The following is an 18,813-nucleotide window of genomic DNA, read 5'->3' as shown; positions in this document are numbered from 1 at the left end:
GGGCTCCGTAAACACGCACCGATTCCAACGCCAATCGGCCTCAGCTAACGCAGTTAGAGTTAATGCAGGAGCGCGGGGGATGGATCAGACGTGAACTCATGGTTCTCTGCAGACTCGTCTGGGAATCAGCTGTTTTCTGCTTCCTCCAGCTGTGCTGGCAGCTGTTTCTGAGAACTTAATAATGTGCTAACCGTCGTTGGCTTTAGCTAGAGAGCAGTTTCAGGAATAATCTAGTGTAGAGGGCAAAGCAAAAGTATTCCCCGTGTTTCTCTTTGATAAAATAGAGCGTAAAAGGCAGAGGAAAATGATAGATGGATTTTCTACTACACTAATTCAACATGTTCAGCCCCTTTAACTCTGATACCCCTCTATAAAATACAGTTCAACTAATTAAAGCCACTGCAAATTAAGCAATCAATCAAGTTTATTGCTATAACACGTTTCAGTGGTCTCTAATCAAAGTCTGGACTGAACTATTGAGACTTACTTTATTTAATTTGACTGAGTTTGATCTATTGTACAAGAAAGAATTAGCTAAATTTTGCAACTTCTGGGCATGCAGATGGGGCACAGATGTGCCAGCTTTGCACTACGGGTCAAGGTTCAGACCTAAATTCAGCTGAGAATTTGTGGTTAGAGTTGGGAAAAAGATCTCCATCCAACAAGACTGAGACTTTTCAAAGAAGGCAAAACAATTCACCCCCCAAAAGCCTTGGCACTGCAGCGTAAGCTAGCTGTACAAAGCTAACTCGTGTTCAGTAAGGAACCAAAACAGCCGGATATCTTCTGCAGTAGAAGAGCACAGTGGAGAGCGTGTGCTACCAAACAAAGAAAGGAGAATAAGAGGGATCAGTGGCTTTTAAATCGTTTATTTTAACCCAAAGCAGCAGGAGCAACACACAATCGGCTCGTCGCCAGCTTGCTTATATCGGCCCATGCGGAGACAATCACACTGACGTGGACATATCTGCTAATTAATTATTCATTTTCAAAATAAATGGCCTCATTAGGAAATCTAATTAGCTTTGATGCCGCGCCGTCGTTACGGCCGCACGTCAGAAGCCTCTTCCCTGAGACGTGCTTGACTGTTCTTTAATGCACTGTGATGTTTGAATTGTTTGGATCACACTATATCCCGATAGCTTAGCACGCGCTGCACTGCTTCTGTGAGTTTTGCTGCTGCGCCACATGCATTTGCGCCTTCTAAATCCTGTTTTACATCATCTGCAGAGGATAATAGGGACAATTCAACAAATTGGGTCTCCTTTGAGCACAAAGAATACAATCCAGCACCACCTGTCTACACATTTACCTTTTTTTTTTTATTTTTTTTTTTTAATGAGCGTTATTATTTTCCTTCTTTTTGTCCTCCATATCAGACTTCAATATCCGAGGGTCAGAATGGATTTGAAAGCCTTTACGTGCAATTACAGCAGTTCAGTCGGCGGGGGCAAATTGAACAGATTTACTGCTGAGCAGATAAAGAGGGAGAATAAAGACGATATTTGTCTTTGATGGGGTGAAGGGGAGGCTAATGAAATGCAATATAACAAAGCGCTAAAAGAAATAGAAGAAGAAGAAAAACCTGGGAGCTTAAAGAGCGTATCCAGGTTGAAAAATGGAGTTCAGCAAAAATCATTTGTAATCCTACATTTCTGAGTTCAGCACCAAGAAATATCCGTCTACTTAAACCACCGACTGGCCGTTTGAATATATTTATGTTTTTTCGGTGGATTATTACTTTGATCAGTTTGATCAGTTTGCAAAAAAGCAGAGGTCGGCTGTTTCTTTCTGCCATGTCGGCTTTGAAGATGTCGTTACCGTCGTTCGTTTTTGTTCGACAACGTGTCAGTACGTAAAAGTCAGAGAGAACAACTGCCTTCAGAAGTCAGCTAATTAGTACATGAAGTCCATCTGTGTGTAATTTGGTCTCGGTAAAAGTCCAGCTGTTCCATCAAGGCCTCCGAGGTTTGTTAGAGAACATCAGAGAACGAAGACAGTCATGATGATCCAGGAGGACGGCAGACGGGTCAGGGATAAAACTGGAGAAAAAGCTTGAAGCAAAGTTAAGTTATAATGCAGAATCCAAAGCTGTGGATCTCACAGAGATCTATTCATTCCTAGACCTGTCACAATAATCAATAAATCAGTTAATAGCAAGATAAATTAAAACCAGTTTGATCGTTTCCATTTCCATGGCTGAATGACACAAAGTCTTTAGCTTGGTCCATTGGTCTCAACTAGTCCCTGTTTTTGAAGGACAGTTTTGTTTATAGATATGTCATAATTCACTTTATCTGTTGTTTCTGATGTTTATTTCTTTTGGTTATGTAAAATGTCTTCAAGTTCATTGCTAAATGTTCACTACAAATGAATGTTTACTGATCTTTAAGAGTGTGTAGTATTACCATTACTATTTTATCACTTGGAAAAGGTCTAAAAAACAAAACATCATCGCAGTAACTTTTATCATCCAGCAGTAAGACAAACACATAGACGAGTTTCTCCAGGTCTTGCTGGGACATTGGTCCTGTAATCCTAGACATGTTCTACGAGGCGATAGAAGGCTGACTTTGTAACCATCTTTATGTGGCTCCGAAGGCTCACCTCAGATCCAAAGTCGGTTTGAGCGTGGACCACATCTGGAGTGAAAAGAGGGAGGCTCAGCTGCTATGTGTGGCTCTTTCAGGGTGATTTGGGCGGCACCAGGACCCTGCAGAAGAAGTGGACCACCTTCCAGAAAGCCCGGCTGGAGTGCTCCCTGCCGGAGCGCCATGTCTCCTTCAACAACCTGCGGGCCGTCTTCACGCTGCCAGGGCCCGACTGGCGGGGGACGACCTTCTACGGCATCTTTCACGCACAGTGGTCAGTATGAGAGGAAAAGGCACGCGGCCGGACGCCGGAGATGCATTACTCCGTATTTCAGACTCAGCGGTGGAGTTAATTACCGCATTAGTGCTCCGCCGCCCGCCCGCCGCCGACGTGTCAGAAACCCTTAATGAAATCGCTGAGCGGCCAGTCGCTCTGATAAGATGGCTCCTCTGATGTACTTTGTGTGATTAGATATTTACAGTGTAATTGGGGGATTTTAATTTAAGTTATTACTGTTACAAATGTGAGCCATTTAGAGCGCGCACCACTCGGGCGTCCTTGGATATGTTTTATCGCTTTTATTAGAGGCAGAATGTCACACAGATTTAATGTGGTTTTAAATGGCGATAAATCCGTTTCCTTAAGAGAACCGTTGTCTTGACCTTGAAAGATTCTACGACAACGACGAGCCACAGCGTTAGGACCACAGTGGTGCGGTCTCCACTTAGAGAAACACTGAAAACGCTGGAGGACAATTTCATGTTTACAGCAGAAGCATAACATACACAGAAAAAAACAATCAAAACTAGATAAATCCAACATCTATTCAGTCAGCAGAGTTATTGGCCACTGCAGGAGCATTAAAACATCCAAATCCAATATATTTATAAAGCACATTTTTTTTAAAACGGTACATTTGCTAAAGGTTCTGATATATAAAAATGATAAATCCAAGACATGAAACACTTTTAAACAGAACAGAGACATTAAAAAGAACCACTTACTCGGGGCCAAACTATTCATAAAAGATGTGCTTTTATTTTTTAAGTTTAGTGGCCTTTATTGCGCAGTAAATGGACAGGAAAGAGAAGGAGAATGAGGATAAAATCAGGATGTCTGTCTGGTGTTTAAAAGCAGAAACAGAAAAAGTCTCCCTGAAGTTTCCACCTCGGACAACTAAGATCAACTGATCTGAGGGAGATAAAGCTGGGGTAAATCAGGGAGGAGAAAAGGAGCAATAACCTTTATCTATTTACCAGCCAGCATTATGATTTTAAACATTAACTCTGATGCATTACAGTACTGCAAAAACAACATTTTACCAAGTATTTTTGTCTAGTTTCTGGAGCAAATTAGTGTGAAAAAATAAAACAAAATCAACCTACAAGTAACCATTCAGCAAGATACAAGAGCTTAATATTGATTTAAAAGGTAATAGTTCGCTTATAATATGGAGAAAATGTCTTGTTATATACATGAAATAGTCTGCTGGTAGAACTGGTAGGTTTTTTAATCAATATGAAGCAGTTATTTATTTAAAACAAGCTCCCATTTCTTGCTAAAAAAAAAAGTTACTTGTAAGTTAGTTTTGAATTATTTCAAATGTCCTAAGATATTTATTTATTTTCCTATAAACTAGACCAAAAGTACTTGGTAAGATTTTTTGCAGTGTAGTCTGTCTGGAGGAAGGCTGGTTTTTTTCCTCACTTCATTTAAAATCTTTCCGTCATAAACACAAATATGACAGCAATTTACAACTATTAACTAAACTATTGAATAAAGATTCCAGCTGACAGATATACCCTCTGGTTTTAGCGTCACAACCCAGCTGCTTTATTTCCCCCTGGAAGCCAAAATCCATCACAGCCCTGGTAATTTCCTCCGTAAATTAGATCTCTTAAACATTTATGATAAGACATGCCGAAAACATCTTCCTCTCTCTTCTATTTAGCGGACTTATTTAATATTTTAAATGTTGCAGCCACTTTGTAAAGACTGTAATTTGCTTGACCAATTGTAATACTGTAGTGGTTCCCAGCCAGGTACAGGTGGGGGTGGGGACTCTTTTGGAGGAAAGTTTGAGGTGTTCTCTGTCTCCAGGCGGACACCTTTGAAGTGAGCCTTTTGTACTCTTCAGTAAGATATCGTGTCACCAATCGGGTCGGCTTTGAACCGCAAGCTTTCTTTCTTCGTTTGGGGTTCCTTCAGCTGTTGAAAGGCTTCTACCTTACTGACCCCTTGCATGCTATTGTTTCATCTGAAAATTTCACACATGTGCACAATGCTGGAGGGCAAAAAGATTGTTCTTTTACATCCATAGCTGTGCTGCGGCGGTAGGGCGATTCAGTTAAATTGAAACCTGGAGATGTAGGGATTATTAATTTAGTGCAGTGCGCCACAAAACACAGAACAACAGTTGAAGAACAACTCGGTCGTTAGTATTATTCTTCTTTTTCAGCTACGTTACACACAGTTGTCATAGCAGCTGACAACAACGCCTCTACATATACCAAAATTCAACACCAAAAAAAATGCTCAAACATTTCCCACACGAAGAACAGAACATTCAGTCTGTTACAGTTTTATGTTTTTAGGCTTGATGTTTATTTTGCAAGTATTAAATGATCCCTATGTTAAGACCGCCTCACCTTGATAGAGATAACATTAAGATAACGTGACATTATGGAAATAATTTTAGAGTTCAAGTCAGAGGTCGCCGTCGATGCTTTTTGCTTTACCCATTAGAAATTTAACGCCATCGTCTAGGTTTGACATTATAAAATCAGCACCTCTCCTCCCATTATGCCACATCCAGATAAATCACGACATAAGCTCATAAAAACAATCTTACTTGGCTGTTTGCAGCTTTGTAATACTGTAATACTTCAAAATGTGCAATCCATTTTGAAGCTAAGTCTAAAACCTGGTACGTCAATAAGTGTTTCCAACAATAACACAAAACAAAAAAAAAAAAAAAAACAGCAACAGGAGGCTGAAAATTGTGACTTTTACAGTTCCCTGAGTACAAGTGCACAACATGTTTTTTGGTAAGCGACATTGCCTGCATGTCGGTGTCTGAATGGCTGAATACAGAAAGGAAATAAACTCATTCCCAGTGGATGAGGATGGAAATCAAATGTCGTATGATGGTGACAAATGTAATTTAATCTGCCTGGGTCATGAGTCAACAGCCAGTTTTAGTCCCACTTGCTGTGCGAGATGTGTGTGTGTGTGTGTGTGTGTGTGCGCTTGCGTAAGAAAAATAGCCTCAATATTAAACAAAACGTAACTCTTGAGTCACAGCAGCCGCCACTTGCCTAAATTATTTACAAGAGTTTAAACATCAGATGCATTTGCCACAAAAAAGTGGGAATATATCAATATGGCAGTTTATTCAATACAAAAATTACAGCAGCGTGAATAATCCAGCTTCTCCCGACACAATCTGTCTGCTTTTTCTTTTTCACACTTTGTTACCGTGAAACCACAAACTTCAGCGTATTTCGTCAGGATTTCATGCGGTGCAAAATGCAGCAACGACGTCGTGAAGTAGAAGGAAAGTAAATTATTTTAGACAGTTTTCAAAATTGTTTGAAAATCTGAAAAGTGTGGCTGGGATTTTGTAAGATGCCATCACAGATTTTTGAGTTGTGTCAACGTCAGCTTTGCACATCCGGTGACTAAAATGGTCGTCACTCGTTTTTCGCTAATGTGCCATTGCAACGTGTCTTGTATTGTGATGTATAATAAATATTTTTTGTTCTAAATAGCTTATGCTAAGACTGGATGATGATAATAATAAATTGAGAATTCTGACTTTTTTTTAAATTGATGCCTGTCTACATCAGTTTTCAAGTTCAACAATCGATTGTCAAATCAAATCAAAACTCCACAAGAACTCTTTGTGATAAATGACATAAATACCCCAACTTGGGATATCGTTTGTAACATTTAGGTTGTTTCTGAAACATTTTGTTGCACTGGATTCTATTGAGAGACATTAGAGTAAAGGCGGCTTTATTAGTAGCAATGGGATTGGTTAAAAACTTTTTACAAGACATATTTCTATGTATAGAAATGCCTTTTTTTTGGTTGCTCACATTCACTTGACATGCCAGTGACAGACACGTTTCACTCTTATTTTCACGTCCTCCGTCCCGTTTGGCCCTTGTCAGGCATTCATCCGGCAGACAGATAATTCATCCGTCACTTTTTCCCCGCCGCACACGGCTGACTGCCTTACTCTCTTGTCGTGTTTCAGGGGCGACGTGGACGTGTCGGCTGTGTGCCAGTACCAGATCGGCGACGTGAAGAAGGTGTTTGAGGGCTCCTACAAGGAGTACAGGGAGGCGTCCCAGAGATGGGGGCGGTACACGGGCGCCACCCCCAGCCCCCGGCCCGGATCGGTACGAAACCCCACTCAGAGTCCAGGGGCATTTCAGGAAGCAGAAAAAAAACCAGCATGAGAAGCAGGAGAGGTGGGACGAGAGAGGTAATGAGGGAGGCAGCGGGGAGGAAAAGAAACAGGTGATAGAGAGAGAAGTGTGGAGGTGGAAAACAGTTGAAGCTGGCACGTCACAAAAAAGCTCAGGGCATAATGGGCCAGGACGGAAAGGAAGGAAGGTAATGGAGCAAACGGAGGGGAGGCAGGGCAGTCAACCTCCACGCCAACTAACCATGCCAACCTGCGCCAGCGCCAACTAAGAAGTCTCCTTCCCTCCATTCTCTTCTCTCTCTTTTTCTCCCCGTCTCTCCATCCTTTCCCTGCGCTGCAGTGCATAACTAACTCAGACAGGGAGAACGGCTACAACAGCTCCCTGCAGCTGCCCGACGCCACGCTCAACTTCGCCAAGAAACACCCACTGATGGAGGACAAAGCTCTGGGTCGCCCCCTGCTGCTGACCAAGGGCGTCAACTTCACCAAGCTGGCGGTGGACCGGGTCAGCGGCCTGGACCAGCGGGCGTACAACATGCTGTTCATCGGCACAGGTAGGGAGAGGCTCCATCGCCTCGGTTATCAGGGAAAACATCAGTGTGTTTTTATGGAAAAATATAACCTCCTGTAAAAAAAAAAAAAAAAGTAGTCTTCAAGTGGCATTTCACCTCATTACACTGCAAACACAAAACCTTACCAAGAGTTACAAGTTATTACTTTAATTGCTCTTTGGCTTTTTTTAGCTTTAGTTTTTATTATTATAACTCGAAACAAGAGGATTTGCAAAAGTATTCATGACCCTTATACTTTCTCACAATTTTATTAGCACGACTCTTTAAGGATTTGATGAAGCAGTGCACCGATTGCAGTTTCCTAATTTTTGCAGATACCGATTTTTTTTTTTCTTTCTCTTTTTGCCTGAAAAGTCAGAGTATCGGCTGATCACCGATTCCCTAAAATTAAAAAGCAGCTTGATACAGTCCTGGAAGAAAAAGATGTTCATGGTTGCAAAAGGCTTGAGACAGTAAGATGGAAGTCTTCACTCAGAGGCTTCTTCAGACCCACTGCACCACAGACCGCTACAGGAGAGCCTTCCTTCCCGTCGCTACAACCATTTGTAACGACTGAAGAAATTTTGTTTGCAAGAGTCACTACATCTAATTTCTCTTTGGGATTTCGGAATCCGGTTAAAATGAATCTGGTTACATTTACATTCCCAATTTACATTTAATATTCTTTGCTTCTTTTTCTTACCTCTTAGCAATTATCCACCACTTTCTCTCACATAAAATCCCAATAAAACAAACGTTGCAGTGGGTATCTGCAGCAAACCACAAACACGTTTGAGATAAATGCACTATTCAAACTGAAAAAAAACTTAAGATCAAACTTGCAGGCTTCACGCTCCAGCTCAGAATGCAGCTCATATTCATCACCTCAGACTCGACGTTTCGCACTCCGAGGCGTTTTGACGTGTGCTGATAAAAAGTGCTCCCTGGTTGCAAATCATTCTGATCCTTGAGAGCAGTGCCACCCGAGAGAACATCCTGTTCCCCATCTTTAGGGGAGAGCAAGACAAAAAAAAAGGCAACAGCGTTGAATCTTCTCTGTTATCTGTTGCACACGGACGAGTTAGGCCTTTCGAGCTTTGGCCAAAGCTGGACTTGTCATGTTTGATTATATAATGTCAGACAGCGTTTTGTTTTATTTGGATCTTCTAAGTGTCGTGTGGAAAATCCTTGAATTTCCTTTGGGTGTTTACAAGGTTTGGAAAATGCTCCTTGATTTCTCTATAAAGTCCTTAAAAGTGCCTGATATTCAAACCGCACAGTTTTGTAACAAAATTCAATCTAATGTTCGATTAAAAGCCTAAATTTGAAAAGCGTCATTTACAGTTGAAACCAGATATTTTCATACACCTAATAAAAAAAACACAGACTTTTTCTTTCACTGGCTGAAGTTAAGTCAGATTAAATGTTTACTGTTTTAGGTCAGTTAGAATTCCCAAAATGATTTCTATGCCGGAAGTGAGAACAGTTTTTGTAACTTTCTTCAAATCTGGAGGTTTATGAAGATGAGCCATCTCTCGAGTTGGTGCTAGCTTGACTCATTTGTTTTGGTTGTAATTACCCAGAATTCCCTGCGCTTCCTAGGATTTTAGGTGCACCAAAATTTGTTTTTTTTTTTTATTTGGTCCCCATCAGAACAACACTCCTCCTTAATCAAACCAAACCAAACTTTCCAGACAAAGGAACTGGAGTTTGATTGAAGTGAACTAAACAGAGCTGGTGTGAATGCACCCTAAGTTAATATGTCCAAAGTGTGGTGAGAATGTACCTTGAACATGCTTGAATTTTACCTGTTTGTGTGTGCCCGTATGTGTGTGCGTGTGCTTGCTGAGGGAACTCCACAGTGTCCGTTAAACAGGTAAGAGCCTCACAGGCTGTGGCAGCATCCAGGGACGGCCGCTGGAATTAGACACGGTGGCACACAAACAACACGCCATATGGCCAGACTTCAGCTGGCTTTCAATTAAGGCCTTCATTTGCATGCCGAGAAACACCTCCACGCATCAAGGGAAACGTCTCACCTATGCACAGCTTAATTAATATCTCCGGTCAGCAGGAACAGGGCCCCATATGCTGGCGGCTGTGATCGGAAATCGGCTTGTCCGCTCAAGACTCCTCATGCTGAGTAGCGCTGGTATTTAAAATGCAACTGCTTGCCATTCAGACCAGCATGTGGGCAGAGACGGTGCGACAGCGACGGAGTGCGGGCCAAACCGGACAGACATGTGCCACACACACACACGCATGTGTGCGCGCTCTTCCAACTCGCCGCGCGTCGCAGCAAAAACCCAAAAGGGGCCCCAGGCAGACACTCAGAGTGCCGGTCGGGCTCCCGGCTTGATTAGCTATTAGCCGCAGCGTGCTGACAGCTGATGTGAAGAGAGAAACAGGGAGAGACTGTAGAGATGGTTTTTCTGCGGGATTGAGGGATTAGCTGACGTTGCATGATGATACGCCTGCTGCTTTCTGCGCCTCTACATGAACGTATGTGTGCTTCGCTCCTCTCTAGCCTCCTTAGGTAGAGAGGTTTGGGTTCTTATGTTTTTGCCTGACACTCTTAATAAGTAAAATCGACTTCTTTCTGGCTTTAGGCCACGTTATAATTTTATTTCCTCCATCAGAACACATCTGCAAGGTGTCCACGCATCCTTAAGAAGTTTTAAATTCATTAAGGCTTTAAATTTCCTTAAATTAATTTAAAACGTGTAAGTTAGACTTCAGTGCATAAAAAACAGATTTTAGATTTCCTCATTGCAGGACAATTTAATGTCTTATATTCCATTTAGTTTTTTTTTTTGTTTTTTTTACTGAGACTTTTCTGTCAGGCAAAAGTTTGAGTCGCACACAGAGGTCTTTGTTACATCCTGTCTCAAGGCGGTTGACTCTGCTGCTGAGTCTGAACATAAGCCTCGACTTCAGCCTACTCGTTTTTTTTGGTCAAATATTTGTTTGTAAAATTCTGTTTTGTTCTGTGTTCTTTTTAGTAAAGTTGTTGATTTACCATAATAATGTGAATCTGAATCTGAATAAACTCTTGCTAGCTAGCCAGCGAACGTTTTTACATATTTAAGATATGTAGCATTTTTATAACAACTGAAGGTAATACGGTGACTTGATTCGTCTTTAAATTTCACTATGTGGCTGGAAAATGCACAGCACTGCCCCTTTAATCACCAGGACCTCACAAGACTGTGGATTTCAGAGCGTTAAGACCGTCTCAGACATCAAGGTCACCCCACCAGCTGCGCCTGCGACCATCTTCATCACCGGGGATCTAAACTGGTTTCTCTCCCTCCTAGAGCACCAGCTCCCCCATGCATCATGCTTCTCTGATGCTGCTGTCCCCCAGGGTGCTAAAAGCCAGCAGAAATGTTAATATTTTTTAAAATCGTCTTTAAATAGTTTCTGCTGCGAAAAGAAGCCGGACTTTCCAGCTTTTACATTTTTAGCCCAACTGGCCTGAAAAGTTTAGAAAACCCGTCTGCGTGTTCCACTTCATCACTGCCGACATGTTTCACAGTTTTATTTCTCCAGAAACTTTTAACAGGTAGAGTTATCATTAAATAATTTCAGAGCTTCTCCTTTTACAAGACGAGCAAATATGATTAATGCCGAGAGCTTCACCTTGTGCTTCAGAAAGAAAGAAAGAAAAAACGTCTTAAACGTGATGGGAATCTGAGCTTTTAGATCATTTAGGCTCAAAAAGGAACAGTTAAAGCCCGAGGCTCACCGTGTAGCTTCATATAGGGTCATGAAGTACAACAGAGATTTTTTTTTTCTTTTCCTGCACATGATCATATTTCATCATTAATATTTAAACAAACTCCTTTGGAGTTGCAGGTGTGAATTTATTCAGCTTTCATGAATATTTAAATAAAAACACTCTCTGTAGCCACTGATCATAAATAGTTAATGTGATTGGTATAGATTCATGGGTCAATTTACTGCACAGAATCCCAGTTGAACCAGTGAACCGCTGTGCCGTCCCAATGTTCCCAATGTTCCAGGTTTAGACTCATTAGACTTCAGGAATCCATTATTATGGAAAAAAGTATGAACAACTTTATTCATATCTAAATAATGTTTCCACTCATCCATAGGTTTTTCCATCCTCTCCTCCATCTTTTCTTTCCATCTTTCTTCTGTTACTGTGTCCTTCCCCCTTTTCTTTTATTGACCCTTTCAGCTTTATTTTGTCCTGTCCACTCTTCTTTGCATATTTCAGTCCTTCTTTTCATCCATGTCACTCTTTCTCTTCTTTCTTTCACCCTCCTTCCCACTGTTCTATTTTTTCTTATTGTCTTTCTAACATCCATCCTTTCTTACAACCCTTCATCCTTCCTTTCATAGTTCTTCCCTCTTTGCTTTCTTGCTTCCTTCTTTCTTCTCTCCTTTGTTCTGTTCTTTCTTATTTCCTTCCATTCTTTCTTTCTTCCTTCTGTTCTCCCTTTCATCCATATTTTCTCCCTTTCTTCTTTCTATTCTTCTTTCCTACTTTCCTTCCTTCTGTTGTCCCCTTTATCCATTTTTCCTTCCTTCTTTCCTTCTGTCATTTCTACTCTTCCACTCTCCCTTGCTTCTTTACTCCCATCCTTTGTTCTTCCTTCGTTGCTTCCTTGCCTTCTTTCGATCCTCTCTTCTCTCGTTCCTTCCTTTGTTCCTTCTGTCTTTATTTTCTTTTCCTTTCTTCCCTTCTTCCTTCCTTCCATCAATTGAAGGAAGGAATACAAAACCACACAGGTTTTGTACTTAAAGCCTGACCAGATGTTAACATCTGCAGTAAGTTCTTAGTGAATCAATACTCTGCCATCATGTCTCCAAATATAACTTTAAATTTCATTGTTATCGACGTCAGACCAGACGTTGTGTTGGACCTGGATGAAGTCTGTTCTTGTTGGATGAGTTGCTGTCCTGAGCACAACAGAGTTAAGCGGTGCTGAGTTTGTTGCTGGTTGTGTTGCAGCTCAGGGTTGGCTACAAAGGGTGCTCATCCTGGGCTCCGAAGCCCACGTGATCGAGGAGATCCAGCTGTTCGACTCGGCCCAGCCCGTGGACAGCCTGACCATCTCACACTCCAAGGTAAGAAGAACGCCAGCCAACGATCTGCTTTTTTTTGGTATAAAAACCGTTGTGGAAACAGTTCACATCCATTTTAGACTACGTTGCTACCCCCTTACAACAAAGGGGCGTGGTATCTGTCGGGGTGTGTGTGAAAGTACAAATTCACCGCAACAAATCGAGGGAGAAATGACTTTGATTTTTTTTAAAAGGGAGCTGTTCTTGGTCTTTTCTGCAGTTATGTCATTATGAACTTCTTGTTTTCCTCCCATGTTGAAAAGGTTTTTTATGTCTTAAATGCTAAAATGTCTTATTTTTTAGTGTGTATACCAACAGAAAGTCCACTTTATATTCCAGTTAACGATTAATTGATTACTAAATTAGTTGACGATTACTTCAGTAGTGAATTCATCACAATTAATCCAATTAATCGTTTCGGTCCTAGTAGAGACTACTTCCTGCTTTGCTTCTGGAGTCTTCCTCTTCCCCCCAGCACATTATCGTATAATTTTGTAGATCTATTGGCTTCTTTGTTGTCTCATCTCAAGTTCATTTGTATTCCTTTTCAGCGCCATTCCTCTGTCTGTGTTCATCTGTTTTTGCCTTTTTTGCCTGATGCTTATGAGTATGGCTCATCTGTCGGTAGACGTTGAATAAGGGGGTGTTTATCAGCCTCGTTTCATATCGGGTCTCACCTCATGAAGCCGAAACTCCCCCATTATGAACGCTGTAACTCCACGACTTTAGCCTGGCGGGGAGCTGAACCTTTGGTGCACACGTCTCTCTACGGCCACTTAAATCGATGGACTTTGGTCCGGGTGTTCTCGTCTCCAAAGCCTACTGCTTATCTCGTTAATGCGGGCTTAGCCACGGCCAGACATATTTTCTAACGGCTTTCTGCGAAAGGGCCGCAAACCAGATTGGATTGGAAGAGGGCAGAAGGGCGTGTGTTATTGTAATTGAGAGCGATTATCCCATTATCTCCTCTAACCCATAACTCTGTCACTCTCCCGTCTTCTCCATCTGTGTTTATCTCTCCTCTTCTTCCTCATCTCTCCCTCTGGATTGTGCCCGGCCCCCCGTCCCGTTCTTTGTCCTCGCCTTTTCTCGCTTCCCTTTGTAGAAGTACTTGTACATCGGATCTCGTTCCGAGGTTCTCCAGCTGCCCTTGGCCAACTGCAGCCGCTATCAGTCTCAGCCAGACTGTCTTCTCGCCAGGGACCCCTACTGCGCTTGGGACAACGAGGGCCGGGCCTGCGTCCGCATCGACCTCCACCGAGGGTGAGACAAGTTCTTATCTTTGCCGCTGTTGGCTCGGTTCGTGTCGAACGAATCTTGCGGTTGCCGTCTTGAGGGACGGGTTTGTGGAACATTATTTGAACCAAAGCTTAAGCTACCAGTTCTGCTGAGTTTTATTTTATATATTTTAGGTGATAGACCCACACAAAAGTGGTGTATGATTATGAAGTGGAAGGAAAATATAAAATATAAAATTTTATTTTAAATTTGAATAAAAACTGCAAAAGTATGATACACATTTGTATTCAGCAGTGCTGAGTCAATGCCACACAAAACCAATTTTCCACTCCAATCACAGCTACAGCTATCGCCCGAGTATTAGCTGCAGGTTCACATCCTGCTTCGGATGTGAACCTGCAGTCTCAAGGCTTTAAAATCCTTTGAAAGTTTTTTTTTCCAGGATTTTATTGGATTTAGCTTCATCCATTTCCCACTTTTTAACTTTTACTATCTTTCTTTTTATTGCTGAATAAAACATGTCACTGCACCCCAGTGTCTTTCAAGGAGAAGACGTTTGTCTCATCTGAACATATCCCCGTCTTCCACAAAAACCCAAAAACCTTCAAATCCAACTTCTTGTGGCTCCTTTGCAACCTACTCTGTGGGGAGTTTGATCTAGATGTTATTTAGGTGTGTCAAAGTAAAATAGGCTGAAGACAAATTCAAACAATTTTTTTTCTAGTCAGTTTATGTAATTTTTTAAATCCAATTTAGCTTAAACCCTGATATTATCCTTTAATGTGTCAAAATATCTCTCAGGTCTCTAATTTTAACCTTCTTTCTGTTTTGTTTCCAGGTCCACCTCCTCCCTCTCCCAGGACCTCATGCTGGACAGGTTTAGTCGTGGAAAAGCCAAGTTTGATAAGCCCGTCTCCATCCCCAGTCCTGGTGAGTATGAGCTGTGCCTCACTGGTGCCCCCTTGTGAGAGTAAAGTGTTAATGCAGGAGCAAGTTAGCTTGAAGATGGAAAATAGATTTGCCTTCATCTTGGTGAATACATAAAACGGAATAAATTGAAATCAAGCAGAAGAAAGTTGCCTAAGCACAGATTGATCATGGATGACCTGTAGCTCAGTCTCCTGTCTTTTCTTCCCCACACCCTCCAACCCTTCCGTTCCCTTGCAGAGCACTCCCGATTGAGAAACGTAACCGTGGTCGTTGGGTCCGACATGGTGCTGCCTTGCCAGCTTGTTTCCAACTTGGCCCAGCCCTTCTGGGTGGTCAACGACCGCGAGCTGCAGCTGGGCGACCCGGAAGCAGGAGGACCTCGCTTTGACCGGACCCTCAAAGCCCTCATCGTACCCGAAGCGGGCCAGATGCAAGCCGGCCGCTACATCTGCTACTCCGAGGAGCAAGGGGTCAAGTTTCAGACCGAGCGCTACCAGGTGGCAGTCGTCGCCAGCGCCCCGGTGTTCATGGAAGCCCGGGCGCCGGACAGCAGCATGGGGCTCTTCTGGGTATTGGTCATCACCCTTGGAGCGGCGTGCCTTCTCCTCCTGGTGGCAGCTCTCTACCTGCGCAGGAGGCTGAAGCTGGCGTTAGGGAAGGGCGCCGACATGAAGCCTCTGGAGAGCACCCTGGTCTACCCCATCACCCTGCCCAAGGAGCCGCCCACCTTCGTGCCCAGCAAGATGCCGAGCGACGAAGACCGCTTCTGGGAGACGGGGGCCAACTACTACTACTCGGACGGCTCGCTGAAGATCGTTCCCGGCCACGCCCTGGGCCCCAGCAGCGTCAGCAGCACGGCGTCGCCCAGCGCCATTCCCGGCCAGCCCATCCACTCCCCAAGCCGGCTCAGCCTCACCAACATCCGAGGCTCAGGTAGCAACGGCTACATCCGCCTCAACCTGAGCACAGCGGGGGAGGAGAGGGCTAGCGGGGCCGGCGTTGGGGGCGGCGGGCTGGGAGGACTGGGCGTGGGCGTGGGCGGGAACGACTACTCCAGTCCCTTCAAGGAGGAGCTGAGACGCACCCTGCAGCAGAGGAGCGTCCTGCCCGACGCCAACCCAGAGGAGTCGTCCGTCTAGGCCTGTCCCTCCTCCGTCTTTATTCCCCCCTGAGGTGGAACAAGAAATCCAACCAAAGCTACCTCGCCTCCTTCTGAGGACGCCTGTCTCTCTCTCTGTCTTTTAGCGACACGCTGTCCACTCCCATGCTCTCTCTCGTCTCACTCTGCCAATGCCTGTTTGGCTCTCCGTAGACTTCTATTAGCACTCAGCATGTTCAGCACACACACACTCCGCATACCGTGTTTGCCAACAGTTGCTGTGTTTCAGGCAACACAGAGTCGTGGTTGTGACCGTCTCTGCTTCCACTGTGCAACTGCCACTCGTGTACATTTTGTATTTAGAAGAACAAAAAAAAAAAAAAAAGGTGAACGCAAAGGAGACCCACCTCAAGCATGGAAACCCCCGCCCAACAAACGGTGTTATTTTCTTCTCTCAGATGGGCACCGCCTCTGTTCTGGGACCAGTTAACAACAAGGGCCGACTAACTGGAAATATGAATTATTTTGTGTGTGGATATGTGTGTGTGCGTGCGTGTGTGTGTGTCTGCTTGTGTCCCTTGAGACTTAACTGCTTACTGCACTTAAAAAGCTGGAAGCCTGTCTTCCCTCGGTTTTGTACTTGTGAGCCAGGAGTGAGAGAGTGAGCCAAAAAAAAAAATCTCCAAGCAAGACGACAATCATGTCCCCGTGGCAGGAGCTGTGTGTGGGTGTGCGTGTGTGTGTGTGTGGGGGGGAGAAAGGGGCAGAAAGGAGACAAAAAGAGAGGAAATGAGACGGAGGGATGGACTTGAGGAGAGAGTTTCAAAATGAAGGACAATCTCTTAAAGACTTTTTTCCTGCTCGATTTTCTTTTTTTTCCCCGCTGGAGGACTCCTTCGATTTCTTCCGATTTAATTTAATGTGACGCTCGGTTTGAATTGAGACGTTTCCCGTTTCTCTTTCTCTTCGCTGTGCCGTTTTGTTTGACTTTTGGAGCACGGCAGCATTCAAACGGTTTGCTAGTGACTAATGGCTCACCTCTGTGAACGACAGAGTTACATTACTCCTCGCTCAGTCCTGCATGGTGACCTTCAGATCCGCGCCGCTCCGTGTGACATTTATCGGAGTGGCGGCGTGTGACAGACGGGTGTCTGGATTTGGACCTTTGTGAACTCTCGTTTCGGTCTTTTGAAAAGAAAGAAAAGCTTTGCTCGGGCGGAGTTAATTGCGAATCGAAGCCGACATGAAGACGTTCGGCACACAGAATGTAGTTGAACCCTTATCGTCGCGACGGCTGTGGATGTCCCAGGAAGTGCTTTATTTTTATTTGTATTTTTTTTTCTCAGTGTTTTTGTGAAGAAGGTGGCAACTTGCACTGCCAAGAAGGAGACTACCACTCCCGACGCATGCACACTCACACAAACACACACTTGTTTCGATTGTTAAGGAGCCCAGCCATCCAGGACTACAGAGCGAATGTGAAGCACCCTTAGAGCCCATGGAGCCCCAAACCCCCGACCTCCCTTCACCGAAGCCTAGAGACTGAGCCGGGGCTACTGTGGACCGATGCAGTGGAAGGACACTGAAACACACACCAACACTACAAGAACTCACTCAGTGTTAAAATGGAGGAAATGGACCGACAGACAGACTGATTGCTGCCATGCTGATAAACTGCTGGCCCCAGGCGGAAAGATGCCACGAAGAAGTGAAAGGTAATTTTTTTGTTCCCTCTCTCTCTCTCTTTTAAAATAGAATTGTGAGTGCTACTACGATTTCCAGTGCAAATGATCTCTTTGGAAAAGAATAAATGACTTTCATAATTTTAGGGTGCAGTCACAGCAGCTCTGTTTGGGCTGTTCGCTTCTGATTCTGGTTCGCTTGGGAGAGGCTCTAATAAAAAAAAAAAAAAAGAAAAGTTAACTTTGGTCCATCTAAAAGCCTAGGCCTTAGTTCAGTTGAGTTGAATGCATTCACAGCAGACCAGAGACTGCTCCAAAAACAGGAAGCAGCTCATAGGGCAGTGCATTCTGGGTAAATACAACCAAAACAAGCGCACATGTCTAGTGCTAGTGGGAGAAAAGCCCTGTGTTCTTTTAGGTTAGACAAAAGAAAAATCCTACAACCGCTAAAGCATGACCATTCTGTTTTTGTTTACCTTTTGTGAAGGAGGAAGTTGTGCTCTTTGTCTTCTTCAGAGGTTTTTATGCCATTTCCTTCAGTAGTTGTTGGGTGCAGCACCACCTCAGGCGAGCGGGTTGAAGGGCAGGTTTTTTTAAGGGTTTAATAATAATAATGATCCATTTTATTTGACAGCGCCTTTCAAAACACCCAAGGAAACTTTACAACATTAAAAACACAAGCTAAAATTATTTTCATAATTGTAATAGCTTAATAATGCAAGAACACATTCTCAAATATCAACAGACTTTAAATTCTAATGAACATTTAACACATTTTAAATATCCAAAATAAACAAAACAACAGAAACGCTAAATAAAACGGATAATGACGTTTCTGTAAATGTTACAAAATTGTTGTTTAAAAAAAAGAAAGAAAAAAAAAAAAGATCTAGTGGAGACCAAAAGCACCAGACTGAAGACTTTAGTCATCCAGTCTTTGGTAGAAAGAGAAAAATGCTAAATCATGCAAATGGAAATAATTGAGTTCATTTGAATTTATCCTGCTATTAATTGACTTATTTCTCAATTATGGCAATAATTGAGCCAAATTGTACTAAATCTAATTGTACGTTATTGTACTAAATGAATCTCTTTCTTCATAATTCTACACATAAATACTCAATTATAACAATGTGGGGAAAAAATATTTGAGTGTTTTGTTGACACCACAAGATTTGCTCTGTTATCTTT

At 43.1% G+C, this 18,813-nt stretch overlaps 1 protein-coding gene across 2 annotated transcripts in view; it reads left to right on the top strand.

Annotated features, from left to right (window-relative positions):
- sema4c (sema domain, immunoglobulin domain (Ig), transmembrane domain (TM) and short cytoplasmic domain, (semaphorin) 4C) overlaps window positions 1-18,813 on the top strand; it is a 126,740-nt gene that overhangs the window by 106,250 nt on the left and 1,677 nt on the right. For both annotated transcript variants that reach the window (XM_008417656.3, XM_008417652.3), the window contains exons 10-16: window positions 2,690-2,865; window positions 6,854-6,998; window positions 7,368-7,581; window positions 12,560-12,675; window positions 13,778-13,935; window positions 14,750-14,841; window positions 15,079-17,655. In XM_008417656.3, coding sequence (XP_008415878.1) covers window positions 2,690-2,865; window positions 6,854-6,998; window positions 7,368-7,581; window positions 12,560-12,675; window positions 13,778-13,935; window positions 14,750-14,841; window positions 15,079-15,980 — 1,803 coding nt within the window. In that variant the 3' untranslated portion in view covers window positions 15,981-17,655. The remainder of the gene's footprint in view (window positions 1-2,689; window positions 2,866-6,853; window positions 6,999-7,367; window positions 7,582-12,559; window positions 12,676-13,777; window positions 13,936-14,749; window positions 14,842-15,078; window positions 17,656-18,813) is intronic.

The sequence above is a fragment of the Poecilia reticulata genome, chromosome 9 (genome assembly GCF_904066995.2).
Source record: "Poecilia reticulata chromosome 9, P_reticulata-male-v2, whole genome shotgun sequence".
Taxonomy (NCBI): Eukaryota; Metazoa; Chordata; class Actinopteri; order Cyprinodontiformes; family Poeciliidae; genus Poecilia; species Poecilia reticulata.
This window is presented reverse-complemented; position numbering and strand designations above follow the sequence as displayed.